Consider the following 21,865-nt stretch of genomic DNA (forward strand, 5'->3'; position numbering starts at 1 on the left):
TCCTACTCTTTTCTTCCCTTCTAATTTTCTTTAAAATTAGGTATCATTTTAAAAACGAATATTTCAACTTTGTGTATAAAGTTGTTAATTTCTCATTTTGAAAACAAGTACAGTAGAATAACATGGTTAAAATTCACGCTCTACAAATTCAAAACTTTAGAAGTCATTAATGTGAGGTATCACGTTTTTCAAATAGCTAATACGTTTGCATGAAAACTAAGCATGTCTCCTCGTACCAGAGCCGTTACATAGAGTAATTTTCCGGGTTGAATAAAAGAAAAATGATTCCGATTGTTTAGCTTAATTTCAAATAAAATTGCTGAAAACTTAAATGCAGCAGCCATGTTTTATTGGTGATTTGAATTGGGGGAAAAAATCGAAACTCATTTATCTAATTTCAAAGTTTGTCCTTTTAGAACAAATTTGTAGCTTATGTTTAATGAATCTATTTGAATAATAGTTTTCACGAATTTCGATCGCGTATAAATCGATTTGAGGAACAAATCGAAATATAAAACCATGTTCCTATCAGTTTCGTGCTCGGCATACTCTATAAGTTGCTGAAATTTTTCTGGATCCAATAAAGTATGCAAGCACCTACAAAGTTTAATTATGTTGTTCGCAGCAATGGGCATAAGGAATTAGCTTTGAAATTGCGTGCAAAGCATTATATCCTTAATATTCAAGATGTGGGGAACACGTTAAAGTTGTCACAGTACACACAAAAAAAGTAATCAATTCCATATTAAAATTTATTTGCTTCTTGACCAAGTTTTAATTTTATTTTAAGTACTTCTTTAAGGAACAGTATATGCAGCATCGAAATGCTATCAGTATGCTTCGGAATTTCAGAACCTTGGAATAAATAGTTTAGTCGAAGTTGAGATGTATGGTCGGATCTGGAACTCGAATTTGATTTCTTTTATAACAGCCTGTCAGATGAAAGATTAAGATTGTCAACATAGTTGTGTAGGTTGCATAATTTATGCAATTTCTCCGCTAGAGGTCAAAACATGGAATTTAAGCCACTTCAGGTCTTACATTGGACAATGAAATTCACATCAACACCACAGTGGATTGTCACAGTTAACAGTAATCAAAACTACAAGTTTGATTTTTGCATCGAATAGATGGCTCGACTGATAATTAAACCCCGGATACAGAAGTACAGTACATTGTTTTCACTTCAATTTTAAGATCTTCTATTTACCAGATCTAATATTTAAATTTCGATCGCTATGTTGAATTTAAATGCTAACAGCAAAACGTCATACCTGAAGAGGTATATCGACCTTCCATGAAAAATTTATAACGAACAGAAAGAAATCACTTTAGTGAAGGGAAATAGTTGAGATTATGCTAGAGACAAAGGAATTAAATTAGCATCCCTGTTGGTCCTCTATCTAGTCTGATCACGACTAGATATCACATTGCATAACTAAAAATATAACTTAGCATTGCTTCTGTACCGATTAGTTTGAGCACTCAAGTCTCTTAAATGAGTTCTTACTAGAAAGTTACCTTGAGGAGTTCAACTGACGTTAGTCATTTTTGAATACCTGAAAAGAGTAGGTGCGAAAAATTCTGGAAAACGTTTTAGGTGCGTTTCGAAATGCAACGTTCATGTCCATTTTATTCGCCCTCGCAAGGATAAAATTTAGATGAATGAGCTTATTCCAATTTGCTTTGGGAATCTTTCTCAAAGTTGAATTGTTAGTTCGCTCAACTGATCAATTTAAGAGTCAAAGCAATCTTGGTCGTGTGCGAATGATCATTTACGACGTCGTAACTATACAACCTCAGTAGTGAACAGATTCGTTTAGTCTCCCTCTGTACACCTGTTGGTTCGTGGACAAGTAAAATATTTGGAACTTTTTTTTTTTTTTAAGGTAGCCGTGTGTGGAAAATTCTGATGGTTTTTATCTTAGGCCTGTTGCAACAATGCTCCTAAATTTGTTTCTTCCTCCAATGGTTTTTTAGTAGTTCTTCCCAATATTCCATCTTTTGTATCCTGTTAAAACGAGTTCATTTTTCACTTGTTATATTCATTTACTGATTAGAAAGCAAAAATGGCGATGGAATAGATACTCAGACCGTTTTTTATTTGCATTAGTATTAGCTATTTAATGTACAAGTCAAACTTCTAGAATATAAAATCTCCCAGATGTTTATATCATTGTGAATTGTTACGAACGATTCTTAATCGTTATTTCGGTTTTATTCCTTGAGTTAGGTCTAAGTTAGAAATACAGAATATCTCGACTGGTATAAGTTTATTTCCATGTATTTCTGGAAAATTTGTTGGAAACTTTAATCTTCCACCATTGTCACTTAACCAAATTATTCAATCCAGTGTGATAAGAAATGCATAATAACAAATGGTCCTACTGTTCAAATTATATACATTTTTGTTTACTGTATGCTATCGAAGGCGTCATGTAAGTCGATAAACTTATTCTACTTAGTTTGCTTAGAATTTGGTCAAGTAATATTTACGTGCGCAATGTTAATTGCCAACAGCCTACAAAGTAATTTGCTGAGGGCGTGCATGCGCGCTTAGCTGCAGCGTAGCAAAATCAAGCGAGTTCATGGATAGGATTGAATTCAGACGGTAATACTTGCATTTCAGTTGCATGGAGGAATTTCCAAAACTTTACGAAGACAAAACCAGTTTGGAACTTCACAAAAGGCATTTGGTTAAGGACCATTTAGACGGGCGATAAATATTAAAGCATAGAATTACCTTTAATCTTTGAAGGTTTGATGTTACTGACGAAAATTAAGTGTTGAACGCAAAAAGGGCATGTTTAAAGAAAACATTGTAAAGCGAGTAAGGAATTTATAATATAGGCCTTTTTCTAACCTAATCTTTCTCATTCGGAATTATGAAGTTGCAAATAAAGCAGGAGAGGTACTCAGGACCAATTTCAATGGCGACTCCACAGGATAGATGAAGTCATTTTCCAGAAATGGAGTTTGTAAGTACTGTAGCGCCACGTGGAAGCTAACTGAAGTAAAATAGTATTCATAAAGCTATTTTTGTGTAATAAAGTTGTTAAACAAATCAAATCAGCTCGAATTAAGTAGAAAAATCGTCCAATTTAAGAAATTCTTTCGAAAGGATTTAACTTTAAAGTTAACTGAAATTTGTTGGTTCTTATATCCATATTGTTCATTCGTTACCAGTATGCGAAGAAGCGATATCACTGCATACATTTGTTAGAAAAGGCATTTCGAACAATGTCACAAGCGGTTTATACAATAAGTTAATGATTCAGCAGGATATACTGCCAGCTATTCTAGAGAAAAGCTTGCAAACTTCTACAGAAGCTGTAGTATCAGAAAACAGCCAAAATATACAGTAAGGTACATTCGACTAAGATTACCTACTTCTGATTTTTCTTAGATCAATGTCTTGTTAATTGAGGAAGTATTATGAATTACGAGTCTTAAACTCACTCAACAATCAGGTAAAAAACGATAAATTTATTAAGATTTAAGTGAAAAACATTAAACGAGAAAAGTGAACGGATAAAAAAGTGAAAGATTACAAAAAATCATTGTTCGTCACTTTCTGTAGCATCTGTTGCTTGATCGTCTTCTTCTGTAACTTCTCTTAATCCTTGCACCCACTGAGAGTACTGTGCTGGAGGATCGTGAATATCGTTTGAATTGGATACGGCTTGACTAGAACTGGAGCGTATTTCTTGATCTTCAAGTACTTCGACTTGATTTGTTTCATCTGTCAGTTCTAGTTCTCTTTCAAGCTCCTGGAAAGAAAGAAGATTAAAGATAAATTGGAATGGTTTTCCAGAAGTCAGAGGGTGGTGGTTGTCCTGAGCAACTTACCAGTAATTGTCGTGGAAGGGAGGATCTAGGAACAACGCGAGTAACGTTCTGCAAGATTCTAGTGAGGATTCTTCGTTCTTCTGGCGTGATAGGTCCAGTTCCATTCCCCTCCAAGTTCCTCAAAATAGACTGAAATAAATTATAGTATTACATCAGACTCCACAAGTTATTTAAAAGTGAATACCATAAATATAGGAACTTTGATCAATGTGAAGCTTAAAATTGGGTGAACATAAGATGTTGACTTAATGTGCAATTTGATTTTATTTAGAATTATTGAAACTACTAATGACACGATTCGTTTTGATAGTAACTTTCCATTATTTTTTTTTTCTTACCACGGCTTAACTAAGAATTTTTTTGAATATTCTTCAATGAATTTTGCAAAATATTTCCACAGAAAACCTATTGGGTTTCGTTCCTACTCGATCTAAAATCAAGTTCCGATTAACTAGCTTTTTATAGGATATGCTCCATTGCGCAAACTGAATGTGCGTCGTTTTAAGTTATTTCAATCTTAAGTAAAATATGGTATAAATTCAATCTAATAGCCGAATTTTCTGTAGGAACATCATTCCTATTCAAGGTTAGGGATTAATTTCAGCTTTATGCACGAGTATATCCGTAACTTTGGTACTGAAATAAGTTATACTAAAGCAGTCGTAAGCTAACAGGGTTTTCCCTGAAACACGGGCTTTATCCTAAAAGATAAGTAGGCCAGAGAATACAAACTGACAGTGGACGAAATTAACCTATCAGACCACTAACTGCTTAAGTTTGTATGAAGCCAAGTCACTTGGTCGTGAGAATTTAAGCTCGACTAATGGAACAAAAACGTGTGGACAGACTTGTGTTCGTCGAACATGTTTATTATTTTAACGGTATAATAGAACACAGAAACTAAGTAAATAATTAATTTATTAAATTGATGCTGATATTTCGCTGGTGTTATAACCAGCATCTTCAGAGCACAAAAACACTGTCACAATACGCGAGACTAAAACAACATTGTGTACTTCAATAAAGTTGTAGCAGCAACACAATGACTAGAGTCCTGATTTCTAGATCCAGATAAAGGGCGCCAAAATCAGGACTAGTCTTTGTGTTGCTGCTAGAATTTTATTGAAGTACACAATGTTGTTTTAGTCTCGCGTATTGTGACAAACAGTGTTTTTGTGCTCTGAAGATGCTGGTTATAACACCAGCGAAATATCAGCATCAATTTAATAAATTAATTATTTACTTAGTTTGTGTTCTATTATACCGTTAAAATAATAAACAAAATGTAACAAAAAAGTGAACTTTGTTCCCAATATTGAATACCAGATTCGTTTTTGCTCTGTAGATCAGACTACAGTTGATGACCAATACATCGATTGGTGGATAACAAATGTATTAACAAGAGGGAAAGTTAGTTACTGCACACCATACTGTCAATCTCCAAAATCCATGGAATTTTTAAAAAAAATTCAGCTAGCAAGATTTATTTATTTCTCTCAAAACTTCCAATCTCGAAGATTTAAGATCACTAAAAAGATTGGGAAGTTTAGCTGTCAGATTAAGTTCAGTTAGGTTATTCTATCCTTGGCATTATTTCAACCTATCAATATTCTACACGTCCATTTAACTATAGTGCACTCTCATATTAGGAAAGAAGGATCCTATAAGCTTAAAGTCAGCTGTACAGGAGAGCGACTGGATTAATCGCTGACCCATTTAGATATTTTCATAGATCTTTTGCAAATAGTATTTAAGATAAGTGACATTAGCGGAATGGCAGACTTGCGATTACTTGGAAATAAAAAGGCGTAACTGAGGCCTAAATGAGTCATCTGATAACGAGTTCATATTAAACGAAATTACAGCATAATAGTAGTAATTTGCTTCGTAATGACAAGGTCTGTCTTCACTTTTTCGATGCTTATACTTAATTCTGATAGTTCTCAAATGCAGCCATCAGTTTTAGAATCGAGTAGATTAGCCGAGCATAAAATTCGTTTAAGTAACGAGCGTCAAGTTATCTGAATGAACGAGGTGCAAGTCTCCACTTCTCTCAGGGTAGACTGCAGAAAAAGTCGAAAAGTTCGTGCTCTATTTTGCATGCCATGATTCTGCTCTAGGGCAGAGAAACAGGATGGCTTATAAGTTTAAAGATTTGACAAGGCTCGCGGCTGTTATGGAATATGGATTTGACAGTGCATCGTGTATAAAAACAGTTCCGAGGCATGTATGACTAGAACACTTTCCAGTGGGTTTGAATTATTTACACGGGGACTCCACAGAGTTAGGTATTGTGTCTCCCGCAATAAACCTATCATACATAAACTTCTTGACGCTTACAATCACCTCTGACAATTCATTCACCAAGTCAAGAACCTAGTCCGCGTGCCTTTACCAACAACATACTAACAACTCTTAGACAACTGAAGTGCGATCCCTTGTTTTCTCCTACTCCGTGTATTGAAAAATCTCGTAACTTACGTTTCTATCATATTTCGTTCTGCAACCCACATACCCTCAGTATTTTCCTAGGGAAAATTCTAGATTTGTTACGAGCTTAGTAACGAGTAACCTGTACATAAGTCAATGTGGCCGAATTAGCCTTATAAAGCATAATAGCCTATCTTGTCAATGTGTTCAACATTGAATTCTGAGCTTTTAAGAGTCAGCAAAAACTCTTAAAATTCCCATATTCCTACTAATAATCAGGAACGAAGAATAGTAGTAATTCTGTATTCAATTGCCATTTTCGGGTGTACACGAAAGTGGCAATTGAATTGATCGAAAAAAAGAACACCAATTGTATTGATGGAAAAAAGCTGTCGACCAATAAGAGCCAAGGAATATATAGCCAACTTTCTCTTGAATAAAGGAGTGCACGGGACACAAGTAAATTCCTAAGGCTCTTTTATTTGCAACATGGAGGAGTGGTTTAGCCCTATAACTGAAAGTTCAATCTATATTTGAAAATATCGTCGGTTATGTTCGACTGAGTTTCTGGGAAAAAACGTGCTAGAAATGAAATTGATAGGCGTTAGAAAAAAGTTCTAGTCGGCAACTAAATTCGAATTGAGGAAGGGCTTTTTTCGGGCAGCTTAACACTATGGATGCAAATACCACTTCCACAGGACTACATAAGTTAGTATAGGATAGATACCAGTATTCATGAAAGACTGAATTTATTTGGCGACAATCTTACATTCTTTCCATTCATTAATTGGTTACCCACAGTTGAATTCTGAAATGAGGTAAATGAGATCGAATCCAATTTATGAACTGAATGACAGTAAATTCCCACTTCAGATATGTAATCTGATTACTTATTCTTAATTGGTTTTATTATAACATGTTTATAGTTCGCCCACCGTTTAGAGACCCTTCGACACTTCTGCGCATGTCCCAAAAAGGAGAATCCATTCCGATAATAGGGTAATCATTCCGTCTTCTGGGAATGAGTGTTTATTATTACAGGTCAGAAAAATTTCCTTTTTTATGAACATTGTAGTTTTTAAAGTTTAACTATTTTGCTTGTATAACAGTTGGAAAAATGTACGTAGAGTACTAACAAAATTAAAAAGGTATAGCATAAAACAAAAATTTAACGAAATTTATTTAAGAGTTTTCTATAATATAAAAATAATTATACAGAAAAACAAATTTTTTTCAAATGAACTTTGATATTCTAAACTTAGAGTTGAGAGAACTGAGACACTTTAATGTCCTAAACCGATTAATTTTTTATGACTTAACAAACCCATGCAAAAAAAAAAGTTTGGAAAAAAATACCATTATCAAATCCTTTTAATTTTCATAGTCATCTGAATCGCCACTTTCATTTAAACTGATCACCAAAGGTTCGCATAATTCTTCGATAATGCTGTCTCTGTCCCAATACATATTTTCCAATGAGGTGACATGAGAGCAATGTTTTCCCCAGTTTTGAACTGTAATACTTGCAATCGCCTGTTCTGAAAGCTTAAAAAGTTTCGACATGTCAATATCCCCAGTTACGTTGCGAATGAAACTTTTCACTTCTGCCCAAAACACTCAATAGCATTAAAACAAAATCCGATTTCATGAAGTATTTTCCTTAAAGTTTCTCTTTTCCAAGGAAAATTAATTTTTTCTTTAAGCATAGGAATCAATTTGGGAACAGTTGGCACTCTTTTCTCGACCGCGTGAAATTCGTGAATAGTTCTTATGACGTCGTCAAAATCATTTAAAGCTGGTTTCGATGGTTTTCTTTTTTATTTTTTTTTTTTTTTTTTTAGGAGATTTAAATTTTGGCTTACCTTCACCTTTTGATTCCCTACGAATTCTTTTAACAGTCGACCCCGATACGCCCGCAATTGCACTTGCACGTTTTATGACTTGAGAAAGGGGAACAAGGAGACTACCTTTTAACGATTCTTTTTCGCAGAATCGTCAGCACATATTCGATATTCTTTTGCAAGAGCTACTGAAAAGTTTAACAGAACTTTCACTGTACTGGATCCATCATAAAAATTAATAAAATAATGCAAAAAAGCGACAAAAATCAATCTACTACTAGTAGAGCGACAGACAAGAAAGCAAGCGATTTCGCATGTTGGCGACCAATTCGTACATCCTTCATTTCTTACTCCCCTTCAGCATGAATCTATTCTTGGCAAAACGCCAAGCAGAGGCCTATAAACATTGGGCGAACTATACCTTGATTTGGTGCTTAGGTTATGGTTGAAAATTTGCTGTAAACAAATTCGCAGATGGATTTCGAAATGACTTTCCCAAAACCAACATTGTGGATAATTTTACTGGATCTGTATTAGTTTACTTGTGCTAAATTGAAAGCAATTTTATCTCGTGCTCTAAACAGATTGAGAGCCATTTAACTAGGCCATAACACAGAGCTAAAACTTGGCTTTATATAATTTCAGCAAATCATAATTTCGCTGCTAATCGAGAACCACTCACCATGCTGAGATGCTTAGTTCTTACAAAATGCACTAATGACATACATCGTGTATTAATACATGACAACTCCAAGGAGTTCTAAAGACTCATCGAGGGAGGGCACCTACTTCACTGATCACCATCACTCCAACTACAGCGAACTGCTAATACCAACACCATCTACTGCCCACCGCTAGTATTTTTCGTCTGTAAATTGAGCGCTTCCTCAAGGCCGATTTGTTCCGTACACAGGATGAAAAACGAGTTTCTGGGAAATAAACTACTTCCGTATGAGATCAGCTAATTTGCCTTCAGTTGAAAAAATCTTAAAGAATGCTCTCGTCACGACGAGAGTCTAGCTTAGATTTTTTTCAATTGAAGGGGGAAACGTACCGTCATTCTATCATGTTCAATGTTCCTACATTAGAAAGCGTAGTGTTGCTTAAATTCTAGAAACATTCTAGTCCTAGAATGTTGTGTACAAGAATGCCTTATAGTGTAGTCTACAGTTAAGATTGAGCATTTACCGTGGTTTCTACCACTCGTTGCACATAAGTACGTCTTGAAAGATTGCGTAATAGAAGTGTTGCTCTTGCAAACAGCGACAAACCGCTCAGGTTCCGTGAAGGACGGTCAACTGAAAAACAAAACAAAAAAAAATTAATATCTAAATAGGGAAAAGGAAAACACTTGTGCAAAATATTCAAAGTTCAAAATTTAAATAAAATTAATTACTTTCATCCGGAAGAAGAGGAACGGCGCTCTCCAAGGCTGCTTCGGCAACCTCTAACATATCGTGTAGAAGTGCCCTAATAAGAAGTCCAACCGGAAACGACAGAAATAAGGAAGATGTCTGATTACCGAGTCGTATGACCTGAAAAGAAAGTATACGTTGTATTCAAACTGATGAGTTGCGATCTTAGAATTAGCGAGTTAAACTAGGAGTGTCAGATTGCTTGGCATTCAGTCTAAACACGCAATCAATGCTTCGCCGCATCCATTGTAGGCGCTTCAGCTTATTCAATTACGTTAGTTGTATAATTTTGCTTCAAAGCATAATGGACGTCTGAATAGCACTCGTCTTGCTTATTTGACAGGCTTGGATTAGCATACCGAGATCCAATGCACCTAGGATTAAAGAGGAACGCCGGTTTGACACGCCTGAATTAACCCACTGAGGTCATTTCTGTATTATGTACAGAATTGTTGTAAATTAAATTCAGCATTTGCAAATAAAACCTACCCTGTTCATTCCAGCGGTCTTTAGATCACTGCATGCGTTTCTGACCATTTCCACAGATGAAACGTACGCAGATCGTGTTTTGGCGATCATCTGAAAGAGGATTGCTGTTAGATTAACATCCGGACGATACTAAAGTGGCTGCTGCAGTTTGCATTTCTAAATACTATGAATAGATTCAGATGTTAGGTTGAGGTTTACACTTAAACTTATTAACAGCAGACAAATCAATCAGTCCATTTCAGTTTAACTATATTAAGTTTAGTATAATTTGGCGTACCAAACACTATCCTTAAACATACTGTAACATAGGTATCCTTAAACATGCTGCTCAAGTTGTCTTCAGAATCAACTTTCAGAAGTATCACTAATAGCAATAATTGAGAAGTTCAGCCATTTATCATGGGAGAAGAGTCCCATGTTTACTGTAATATAATCATTGAAGAATGCTAATGTTACAGCATGATTAAGGATGGCATTTCGCCATATTCTACGAAAATATCTTGCTATGAGAATAAGAGAACTAAATGACCTAATACTAGTAAGCCAATTCGATATTCAGATTAAGTATTGTACGAGTACTTCCACAGCAATTAGAACATAAGGGAATAGCAGGATCGGATGCAGGTAACAGGAATAGTTGGTAAAACTGTAATTCGGTCCGTTTTTATAATCAAATGGCATGTCAGAATGCTCCAGTTTTCTACAACGAAACTTGACTCGAAAGATGGAATCAGTTACATGAACTTTGTTTTAAGAATTTGTAAGGATGAAGAAAATTGAGGGGATTGAACGATTGTACTAATTTCATTAGAATGCTTGGGTTACACGCTTGATATTAGATCCTGGTACGTTGATTCCACTCGCAACCAAAATGGCAGGTCATTCGCTTCTCCAAAACTAGTGTTCAATACATCCCTCGAATAGGTCAAATGAGTAAGATGTAAATTCAAGGAGAGCATAAATAAACGAAACAATTTTACGCTTAAGGAAAGCATAAATTAAATTGTATATTTTATACAATTCAATTCTTGGGTTGTCTCACGACTGAGTTCATATCTGCATTAAACTGCCATCTCCAAATTGGAACATGTCATCGTCTACACTAAAATTAATCATTACAACACTTCAAGTGTAACCTTCATCGGTCACTATTGTTGCTTGGATAGTTTTAATTCAGTCAGCGCATTCGCAGATCGACTGCATGCAGCCAGTTAGACAATCATTTAGGAGATTTAGAGAAGTGGTTCAAGAAAGGACTTCGATTTTCTAGTCCGCTCAATGTATTAGATTCTCTCCTCGGTGATTCAAAGTTCCTCTCTCAGCAACCTTCTGAATGGTTATGCACTGCGTTCCAAGGTATTAGAAATAATTGTTTAAGTTCGGCTACGCAGCAAGTATTCATGTTACAACATCGACAGCTATCCAAATAACAGAAACATTTTAGTTAGTCAAAAGATACTTACTTGGCAGATGGGTTCTAGAACTACAGAAGTCTTTTCCTCAACGAAGTCTAGTCCTTTGATGGCAAGTTTGTCCATTCTCTTTACTACAACGAGAAATGAAAAATTAAGAATAAGTTCCGTAAGGAATAAGCTGAGCGATTAACATAGTCCAGATAGCGATTTTATGCTTTAGCCGTTTGCATAGTTTAATGCCTTTCAGTCAGTCAAACAGCGTTTAGCAGCTTAATTTAAAAAGTCAACTTTTCGTTCTACTTAGCAATAAATTATAATAATATTCATTACATAATGAAACTAGTTCCACTGGATTATGAAGCATGTTATTTAAAAGAAAATTAGCAAACGCCAATAACCTTTCTACTTTAAAGGACCAGCTATCATTTCCAACAATACTGTGGACAGAACTAAAATTAGTAATGATCTGAACGTGTACACACACAGCTGGAATTAGTTAAGTTTAGTTTTGTACTAATTTCAAGCCGAACTGAACAAATGGCAATTTTTGTACAGTAACATTACAAGCAAATCTACTTTTGCTTGAAACGGTTCGCTTAAAAACTGCACGGAAAGTTCCAACTTATGAATAGAAGTTTTAGCTTAAGACAGCACTAGCTGCTCGTTAGCTTCCCGGGCGAACGACTTAGCAATCCGATTAAAAGATTTTCGGTGAGCATCGAGTTTTTTTTTAATCTAGTTTTAAGTAGAAAAACTAACATTCCTAAAAGGGAGTATGAACTGAAATCGGTAAACTAGACCAACTTTCGCCATCGACAAGTTCATTTCTTTGAACGTTTTTGAAGATGGGCCGGTGTTTTGAACTATTCAGTGAAATCGTGAGAAGTTCTACGACAGCGTAAAGTTACATGGTTAAGAACTAGTTACGTTTGGGAAAAAGACCTCGTGTCACGGATTGAGGAAGTAGCTATAAAAACCCAAATTCAATCTAGGATGATCCATACTTAACCTTGCAGTAAGGTCCACAAAGCTAAGCAGGTTAATGGAATCTTATTTGGTTTGTCGGTTTAGCCAATGAATGCATTTGATTAGCATACGATATCGTAGTCCGATAGAATTTAAGATGACGTTTAATTCTCAGAAGTGTATAAAGAATACACCAACCTTCCAGAAGTCCAGACTACCTACTCACTGATGAGACCCCAAAGAGGGTTGAAACCGGTGCGAGTTAGGCTTGAGCTCTGAGGCTCTGTTTGGGGATAGCTTTTGCTCGTTTGAGTGCGGCCACCGCTGAGATTATGGCTGCTTGGTGGTGGGGTGAGTCTGCCACTGGATAGAGCTAATGCCGAGTTCTTCTCGGTGACGGGGTGAGCCTGTCATTGAGTGGAACAACGCTGAGATAGGCGATCTCGAAAGATCGCCTAATTTTTTGAAACCGCTTCACCTATACAAAGGTCCAATGACAAAAATGGAGTACTCGAATTTATGACAATGCATAAAGATTTTGAGTTCTGGGTAAAACTTGGCCCAAGACGACTGCCTATACTGACTAGCTCTCAAATTATATGGGAAACAGTTCCTTTGGATTAGTTTTGTTAGGCCAGTAATTATCTAAATTGTGGCCTTTGAAAAAGGCTTTTCCTTTTCACTCTGACGAGATTGAATTTTAATAAGCGTTCACAAAACAAACAGATTTAATTTAATCTAGATTACCATAAACAGTTAATTATGAATAAAAAATAAAAACAGGAAATAGTTTAGTGTTAACCCCATGCGAGAGAAAAAAGACCAATGTTTTGAATGGCAAGTAGTAAACTTTAATACCTATAACTCCTATGCGAAGGAAAAGATCGGCGAACACCAGTTGGAATGAAAGATAAGCTAGATTCATTTTTTCCAGGCTTAGAAACTGGAGTAATTACGGAGGTCTATTCTATTAGAATGTTAATGAAAATATACAAAAGGCATCACGCACGAGAATGTACAGTGACAGATCACTAAGTGGACTGCTCATTCTATAAAGGGGCTCTAGAGAGATGAGCATTAGACTTTTGATGAAGCACACCAATCTGAATATTCTGAAGATTCCTCTATAGGAGCAGCAGCGATTCGGCTTGGCGTCAAGCTGAAAATGACAAAACAGACTATGGATGTAATCGTTCGTACGCAAGGCTTAAGACGCAAACCACCTAATTCCGATCAAGAAATGTCGTACACTTAACGTGTACATTTAAGTATTGTGGGTGAGCAAAAGATTGGGACAATCATAATAAGGAAACCATGTTCGAGAGACCAAAACATGGAACTTAGCCACTTTAATCCATCTTCTAGGAGACATTATCAAAAGCCTAAGGAATGTTTCATGCGAAAATTAGGACTGGAATGTTTCATGCGAAAATTAGGACTGGAATGTTTCATGCGAAAATTAGGACTGGAATGTTTCATGCGAAAATTAGGACTGGAATGTTTCATGCGAAAATTAGGACTGGAATGTTTCATGCGAAAATTAGGACTGGAATGTTTCATGCGAAAATTAGGACTTTTCTGAAAGTAATTAGACATGGTCATTCAACCCACCAAAGAACATTGTTATGGACGACATTGAAATTTTGAATAATCAATAGTGTCGATCAAAAGAAAACCACAGCGAAGTTCTCTAATACAAACTACTGATAGAATGAGATAAGCAATGTCATTGACGTGACGAACAGTGGGGAAAATCTTAAGAAAATCCACTCTGACAGTGAAGTTAGAAAGTAGTTCCAGATGCAAACAGGAAACCAGATTACATGCTCGAGAAATGTCAGATCATAAGTTTATTTTATGGCTCGTGTTCAAATGGTCCATTGGTTCAATTACTGTGGATCGAGAATGATGGAACCCAAGAGTGGTCACTAACTCATGGATCTCCAGCTAGTAAAGATGAACATAGAACCGAGATGAGGACAAAGGTTTGATGGTAGCAATATTCCCTGTGAGCTGTGCGACAACGGTCAAAAAAGGGAACGCGCACAATATTGAGATTTTCTGATTTAGTCAATTTTGGAAGTAGAACGAATTATGGTAAATCATTCCTCGCTTATTTAGTAATTTCTGCAATGTCTCAACCGCAATATTACTCTAACCCATTCCAACTAAATACCCTAATTAGATACTTTCACAGCCGCGCCGTATGGACAAACAGACTGACGTTACAGGCCGAAAGCCAAAAATTTGAAGTTGCCTCCTGTTTACAATAGTCACTTTAACTAATAAAAAATTATGGATTTTTTGTAGCCACACGGTTTAAGCGAATGAAGTGCTCACGATTTTACAGGTTATAGCTTGACGGATAAAAGGACAACATTAATGGGTACTATTGCATTAGCGGTTTTGGTGTTTGAAACATTCAAAGCATCATTGTATAGAAATAATTATTTCTATATATAATTATTGTATAGAAATATTATTTGTTAATACAAGTTAACAAACTTGTCAATTTTTTAAGCGTATCAAGTTAAGTGCGACTAATAACTTAAGCTATTGTGAGCACAGGCTGCAGTACACATTGAATCTGAGACTGGAAACTTGCACAAGTTTTTCATGTGCACGTGAGCAGAAAAAAGCATTGGATTACGGCTCTTTGTGCATTGTCTATTATAGAGACAATGTATAGGGGCGCCTAAATTTTGATTGTTAGTTTGAGGGATACCTCGGAACCCCCTCATCTTGGGACAGATGCCACAAGGAGGAAAAATCTCTACACTTGAGGTTAAGTATACAAATAGCAACGAAGTGGAAGAAATAGAGAAAGGCGAAAATAGTGTAGGATCATCTGTGAGCACCAGGACGGCTTGATGTTAATTATTAATCAAGATTTTACTAATTTTTTTCGAAGATTGTAATTTTTCCCCAAACTATGTAACAATCTGGTGCCCCGAAGTTCTTAGCGTCACCAGGCGATTTCCTAGATTCGCCTAATGAGAAAACCAGTCCTGAATGGGGTAGTTATAGGTTTGTTTCCTTGTAGAGTTGATGCAGGTGGGGGAGATCAAGATTAGAACATGGTATTTGAAGCAATTCACAATTTTCTTAGAGCAGAAAATTCAGCAAGTTCTGTAGTGGGAAGTGATGTCTGGTGACAAGCAATATCTTGGATATTTGAAAGATGGAACAATAGCACAAAACGTACATGCCACATAATGCAAATATGGAATTACGAGCAGTTCTAGCAACTGTACACAAATTTGTAAACCATGATTCGCTAGCAAAGAGTTGCAGGGATGCTAAACTGATGTCTACATTAACTTCAAAAATAAACTAGACAGTAAGCACAGTTCGAAAGGCTATTATCCACAAAGCTCTGGTTATAAAGATAGACCTCTTAGTCACAGCGGTAAAGATTTACTTAACGTCAGTTTTTTTTTTTTTTTCAAATCCCTTTTCTACAGTTGCGCGCACACATACCCTTTCCACCCCAAAAAAAAAATTAAGTGGTTTCGTAATCAATTTACCTCAACTCAGCCAAGGAGTAAGTATTCATGAATAAAGCCTTAACATTTATACCAACGTTGATATTGAGAACATAAGTGTATACACAGATCTTTCATTCCAAGGCTAATTATCAATTATATACCCATGTATGTTCCAATAAACTGATGTATTAAAATGCAGTTTCCTTATTTTCCCCTGTACATAATCATTTCTCGAATGGATTCATAAACTACGGTCGTTGCGATTTTTCGCATTGATTTCTCAAACTCGACAATCTGCGGTTCAGTTCTCATTTTACAAGAAGGGCCAGTTAATTTACTTGCTGTACGTAAACTGGATCATCAAGAAAACTAATAGGTGGGCAGATGAAGCCAACTTGTTTAAGGGAATTTGTCGATCAAGGGATGGCCACTAACCGAACAGCTAGCTCGATTTGGGAGCTCATGCGTATTATGGTAGCAAGCAGAATTTAAAAATTTTTTTTCTGCCTATTTGAACCAGCTGATTAAAATATTAGAAACAAGTACGCAAAAGTTGGAAGACTTATGTAATCTAGATAACCTTTGACTATAGATCGAGCTTCAGCTTATTTAAAACAAGGCTGAGTAAATGCGCTGGCACTCTGCATTGGTGTTTCGCTATCAAAGCTTTTGTTTAGCCATCTGTAAATTGGATATCGAGGCTTTGTGTATCGCTGTGACCATCCGGTCAAGCCATTCATGACTTTCTTCCGCTGCGATGAAATGGCCATGTAATATTAGACGTCGGGACAAATGATTTCAGGGCTGGATGTCAAAGAATGGGTGTACAATCAACGTTCAAAGCTAATGTGAAAGTCATGTCATGCGAGCAGTCCTATTCGTCGAATCCAAGGCTTTCAAAGCCTAAGAAAATAGTCAATACCGACAGTAGCTTTCAAGAGCGCAAATGAAAAATTAATAGCGAGAATGAGAACAATTTTATAGAAACCGAGTTCATTTGCCAACTTTAAGGTCGGATCAATTTATTTGACACCTCAGCGTTACATGGTTTATGGACGCATTACGTCGCTTCCTTCAAGCAGGCATTTGAAATAGCATACATTTAGAAATGTTCAAAAACGACAAAGAAAACCGATACTTACGACTTAGTTCATATTTCTTAACGAATGGTTTGGCACCTTTGATAACTAAGAGGAGGCTTTTTTGAGAAACGTTGAAAACTAACGTCACTAGCACATTTTTATCTTTCAAGGCTTCGCATATCGCTGTCAGGTAAGTGCATGTCGAATCTACCAAGCGAATCTGTCGCAGTCTGAGAGGAAACATGAACTCCTCGGTCTCCATTTCGAGATATTCGAAGCTTGTTTATGCTGAAATGGAATAAAGTTTAAAATGAATTTCAATATCTGATTTATAAAAAATCATCAATTTTGCTCCAACCAATCTCTCAGTACTCTCCACAAATTCATTCGACTCTATTAGCATATGTCAATTCTTACAATCTTACGAATTGTTCTCACTTCAGTTGTCATTAACCTCGTAATCTGAATCTTCACACCTTCATCACCAAAGAATCTCAGTCTACTTAACCAAGATTTAGTGCAGCTAAAAATGTCGAGAACTTTACTATACTGCCATTCTTTTCAAGCACGAAACTTCACTGAAACCCCCCCCCCCCAAGAAGTTGGGCTTAAGCTCAAAATCTTAATGAAAATAATTCTGACGCACTTGTCAAAAACGAAACATTTTTTGATCTCGCACAGCTAGCTTATATTACGCAACTGCAAATTAAACGTGTCCTATAGCCAATCTACATATTGGTAAGGAGTATATGGGAAAAAAACGACATTTTAACAGGGAAGTTGTGGAACGAAGCATCAACATCTTAGAAGACAGGCACATTTACTGGAATCCAGCAGACACTCGTTTGTTGTTAGCGTACATATCGTGGGACTATTGCCATTATCGATTATATTATTCAGCTGTAGCACGTTTCTTGTGTATGATTAAAGTTCATAGTGGTGTTAAGTTGGCTTTCGCGGTACTGTGAATTCCTTTCAACGACCACGATTTCTACAGCCATAATTTCCGTGTAGAGGCGTTCATCATGACGTATCTGAAAGACAAAAGGTTTGCCGTAAACCAGTTTCTGAAAGTTAGATTTGGTCCTATATCCTTCAGTCAGAGAAATCGCATTACTGCTTGATACCTATCAAGCAAGGATTTATAGGATTATAAACCAGTTTGAGGAAAAAAATTCCTGAAAATCCTCCAACTTGATTCATTTCCGTTCTAATCAAGGCAATGAAACAAATTTCCAAATAAATAGTATGCTTTTAAAGATTGATTGTCACCTTTTAAAAATAAAGTAAAGAATAATGAAATAAGGTTTTTTTTTTTTTAAATAAGTGTAATCAATTAACGTAAAAGTATCAAATCAAACCGTAGTGAAATTGTTTTGTACAGAATATTATTAACAATGATAATACGTTATTCCAGTATCGAAGGCTCATCGAGCCAGAAGTTTCTCTATTAGTTAGATCTAAAAATTATAATTATATTTATTAAATTATCATAATATCACCATCTTCCTGAATTTAACCCGTAAATCGCAGAAACCGCAAATGATATGAATACTACTCACCAGTCGTACAAGGAACAAAAATTTCATTACCCACTCATAAGTATTTAACAATTTGATAAATAAAGCGCCATCTGTCATTTGGATTTAAACAGATTTATGAAAACAAAACCGCAATGCCACCTTCAAAGATTATTATGAAATAGAAATCATTAATCGTTGTTTAAAGCAATATTATTAGAGATTTTTAATTTCTTATATTCATTCATGACTTTTATTTATTTATTCGTATGGAGTTTCCTCCCTTTCCCCCCCGTCCCTATTGGGGCGATTGATCCCCCCCCCTCATGGGGATTAGGTATTTATGGCTGTAGATCCGTGTGTGTTCACGGGGCCGCCGGTTTGCCTGCTTGCGGGATTTAAAACGCCAGATAAACTAGCGGAAAAAACCCTGCTGCCCCCGCCCAGGATTGGCTAACTTTGTTAGCCGGTCCTGGGCGGGGCAGCAGGGTTTTTTCCGCTGTTTTTCCTAGTGGCTTTGCGAAGCGCACAGCCACTAGGCTAACCGCATGACTGATTTAATACGATACATAAAATAAGCCGGAACTGTGAGGCAAAAAATGCAGTACAGTGCACGTAAGTAGAGCATGGAATGTTAAAGATTGAGAGAAGTATTATCAGACTGCATACCTAGGGTCAAGAGGATAAACCAAGTACGGATTAAATGGATGAGTAGTGATATAAAGCACGAGCTGGAAAAAAATATTGTGGAGAGAATATAAAGAAAAAGGTCATCTGCAAGCTCATGAGCAATAGAAAGCACAGAGAGGAAACGTGAATAGTATGGAGTAAGGAATGGTAAATCTGATTACGAAAGAGAATGAACTAAGTAGGTAAAAGGAAATTCAAGACAGTTTCTTCGCTATGTAGCAAGTAAGAGGAAGAACAATTATGGAAAAATAAACCTTAGGCAATGCTGATGGTAAGAAAGTGACAGAAGCAGAGGAAATAGTTGAGTTATTAATTATCAATTTACGTAGGTATATTATACAGGTAAAGATTTAGAAATTGTCCCTGTGTCAAGGAACAGATGTGAAAATTGAGACCGGTGAACTAGAAGTATTCACATATTGAAAAATATGCATGTGAATACAGTAGTGGGAGTGGATGGCATATCGACCCTTGTACTATGTCAAATGCAAAAACAACTGGCAGTACCTCCTTATTTTCTGCAGATCTGTCATCCTTGGAAATGGGAGGATAAGCAAACCCCCTTCACGTATTATTATTGTTGTTTCTGCTACTAAGAGCATAACTTTTAAAGAAGTTGATTCCCAAGCTTTTTTCGACCTCGGAACCCTGTTGATGGCTTAAACATTACACAGAACTCTTCTTTTCTCCTATTAATTAATATATTTTCAAAGAAGAAATTAACAAATTGTTATAGCTGTTCCATTTATTAAAAGTATTATAATCATCATCAAAAACTACAACAACCCCCCAAGGAGTAAAGGACACTTTCATCGAGGGGAAACCATACACTCACACCTCCTTTTCTACTCATTCACACTAGAATGCACTCACCACTCAAACAAGTAACTTGTTCTGTTCATTTGGTGCTTTGAAATAGAAATCTAGCTCTCGATCACTTCTTAACTGCGCACAAACTAAGTTTCGATAAATTCCCATTGACCTCTCACCAACTTCCATATATGTAAACGAAAAATTCCATCAACTGGCATCTGATAACACTCTTTAAGAGATTTATAGTCGTCTATCATATCAGACCCAGATTACCAGTATCTACAGTCTATATATTCTAAATCCATCCTTATAATAATCCAGACATCTTCTTTGAAACTTCTTTGTATTCCCTCCACAGCTTTATCCCATCCGATCCCAGGAGACTAAGTATGTGCAATGCAATCCAAGTGGTGGTAAACCAGTCATATCCTCAAATGACGCCTCTTCTGGTGGTATGTTGTAAGGAAGTTGTCTGGCAATGGCTCAATAAATTTTTTTTTCATGATTTTCATGAGATTTCGCTGTTATCCAGTTAATATTCGGATAATTTAAGTCACCTATAACGATACTAGTAAAGTGAGTGCATTTCGTCCTCCCCAGCAACCGAAAGTCAGGTCTGTTGAACACACCACCATAATCGCATAAACACACCACTATCTATTAATAATGTTCCAGACAATGGAACATTTCTGGCTTGTTAATAACATAAAAACCAGTGTTGAGATATTAGGAAGCAGTATTTCATCGTTACAATTGAATACACGAGGTATGGCAACTTAGTGACTTCCAGAGAGGTGTCATCGTGGGCTGTTACATTGGTAACTTGTACATACATGCCATTGCCGCTCAACTGCAGCATCCAAATTCAAAGGTCGGCGATGTGATCAACAAATATAGACGTGGCATCACTAGTGCAGGAAAACATCCAGGCTGCCGAAAATGACCGACAGGGACAGCACGTGTTAACACAGGTAGCATACAATAATCGGCTACGATCGGTACAGACCATCCGCGATGAGTTCATGAGCACCAGTGGCACCGTGGTGAGCACTAATACTGCACGAAAAGATCTCGATTTACTGGGTTTCCACGGAAGAGCAACAGCAGCACTCAAGCGAACTCACAACAACAAACAAGGTTATATATTTAGTTTAATCCTTCATCGAAGTGTAAGCAAACAAAGTTTGTGCCTGAAGTATCTTCAGGACTGGGGCAACTCGTGGCAAAGGTGGAATGACTTCACATCACTTGCCTTAGTACTTAAAAGTTCCAACGAACAAGGTGTCTCGTCTGGAACCCTGTTGATGTTTTAAACATTACACAGAATTCTTCTTTTCTCCTATTAATTCATATATTTTCAAAGAAGAAATTAAGAAATTGTTATAGCTGTTCCATGTATTAAAAGTATTATAATCATCATCAAAAACTACAACAACCTCTTGGAGTAAAGGACACTTTCATCGAGGGGAAACCATACACTCACACCTCCTTTTCTACTCATTCACACTGGATGCACTCACCACTCAAACAATGTGCAAAGAGCGTGAGAACTGGATAATTGAGCAGTGGAAAACAGTACTCTGGAGCAATGAATCAACGTTCACGTGTTTTGAGTTTGATAGCAGGGTGTGAGTGTGGAGGCAGTCTGGTAAACGCTTGTTACCATAGTGTGTTGTATCCACAGAAAAGTTTGATGGTGGAGGAGTGATGTGTGGGGTGCATTCAGTTGGTTTGAAGTGGGATCCCTGGTCGTTGTCCATATTTCCATAAAAACTTCACAGTGTTGCCTACACTGTGAAGTTTTTATGTAACGGACCCCCCCCCATGTTACTGTCAAGACGGCAATGCCCCATGCAACAAAGCTGCA

At 36.5% G+C, this 21,865-nt stretch overlaps 1 protein-coding gene across 1 annotated transcript; it reads right to left on the reverse strand.

The window, feature by feature from the left end:
* Positions 1–3,471: 3,471 nt before the first annotated feature.
* On the reverse strand, positions 3,472–17,237 carry LOC150103412 (uncharacterized). The gene is made up of 7 exons (XM_090398474.1): positions 17,036–17,237; positions 11,488–11,570; positions 10,025–10,114; positions 9,517–9,655; positions 9,309–9,418; positions 3,850–3,978; positions 3,472–3,770 (listed from the first exon to the last, which is right to left on the reverse strand). The coding sequence occupies exons 1-7, from the start codon at positions 17,235–17,237 to the stop codon at positions 3,558–3,560; spliced, it is 966 nt and encodes a 321-aa protein (XP_090254600.1). The 3' UTR covers positions 3,472–3,557.
* Between the last annotated feature and the right edge of the window lie 4,628 nt (positions 17,238–21,865).

This window comes from Typopeltis vanoorti, chromosome 9 (assembly GCF_054136105.1).
Source record: "Typopeltis vanoorti isolate ZY-2024b chromosome 9, IOZ_Tvanoo_1.0, whole genome shotgun sequence".
NCBI classification, from domain to species: Eukaryota; Metazoa; Arthropoda; class Arachnida; order Uropygi; family Thelyphonidae; genus Typopeltis; species Typopeltis vanoorti.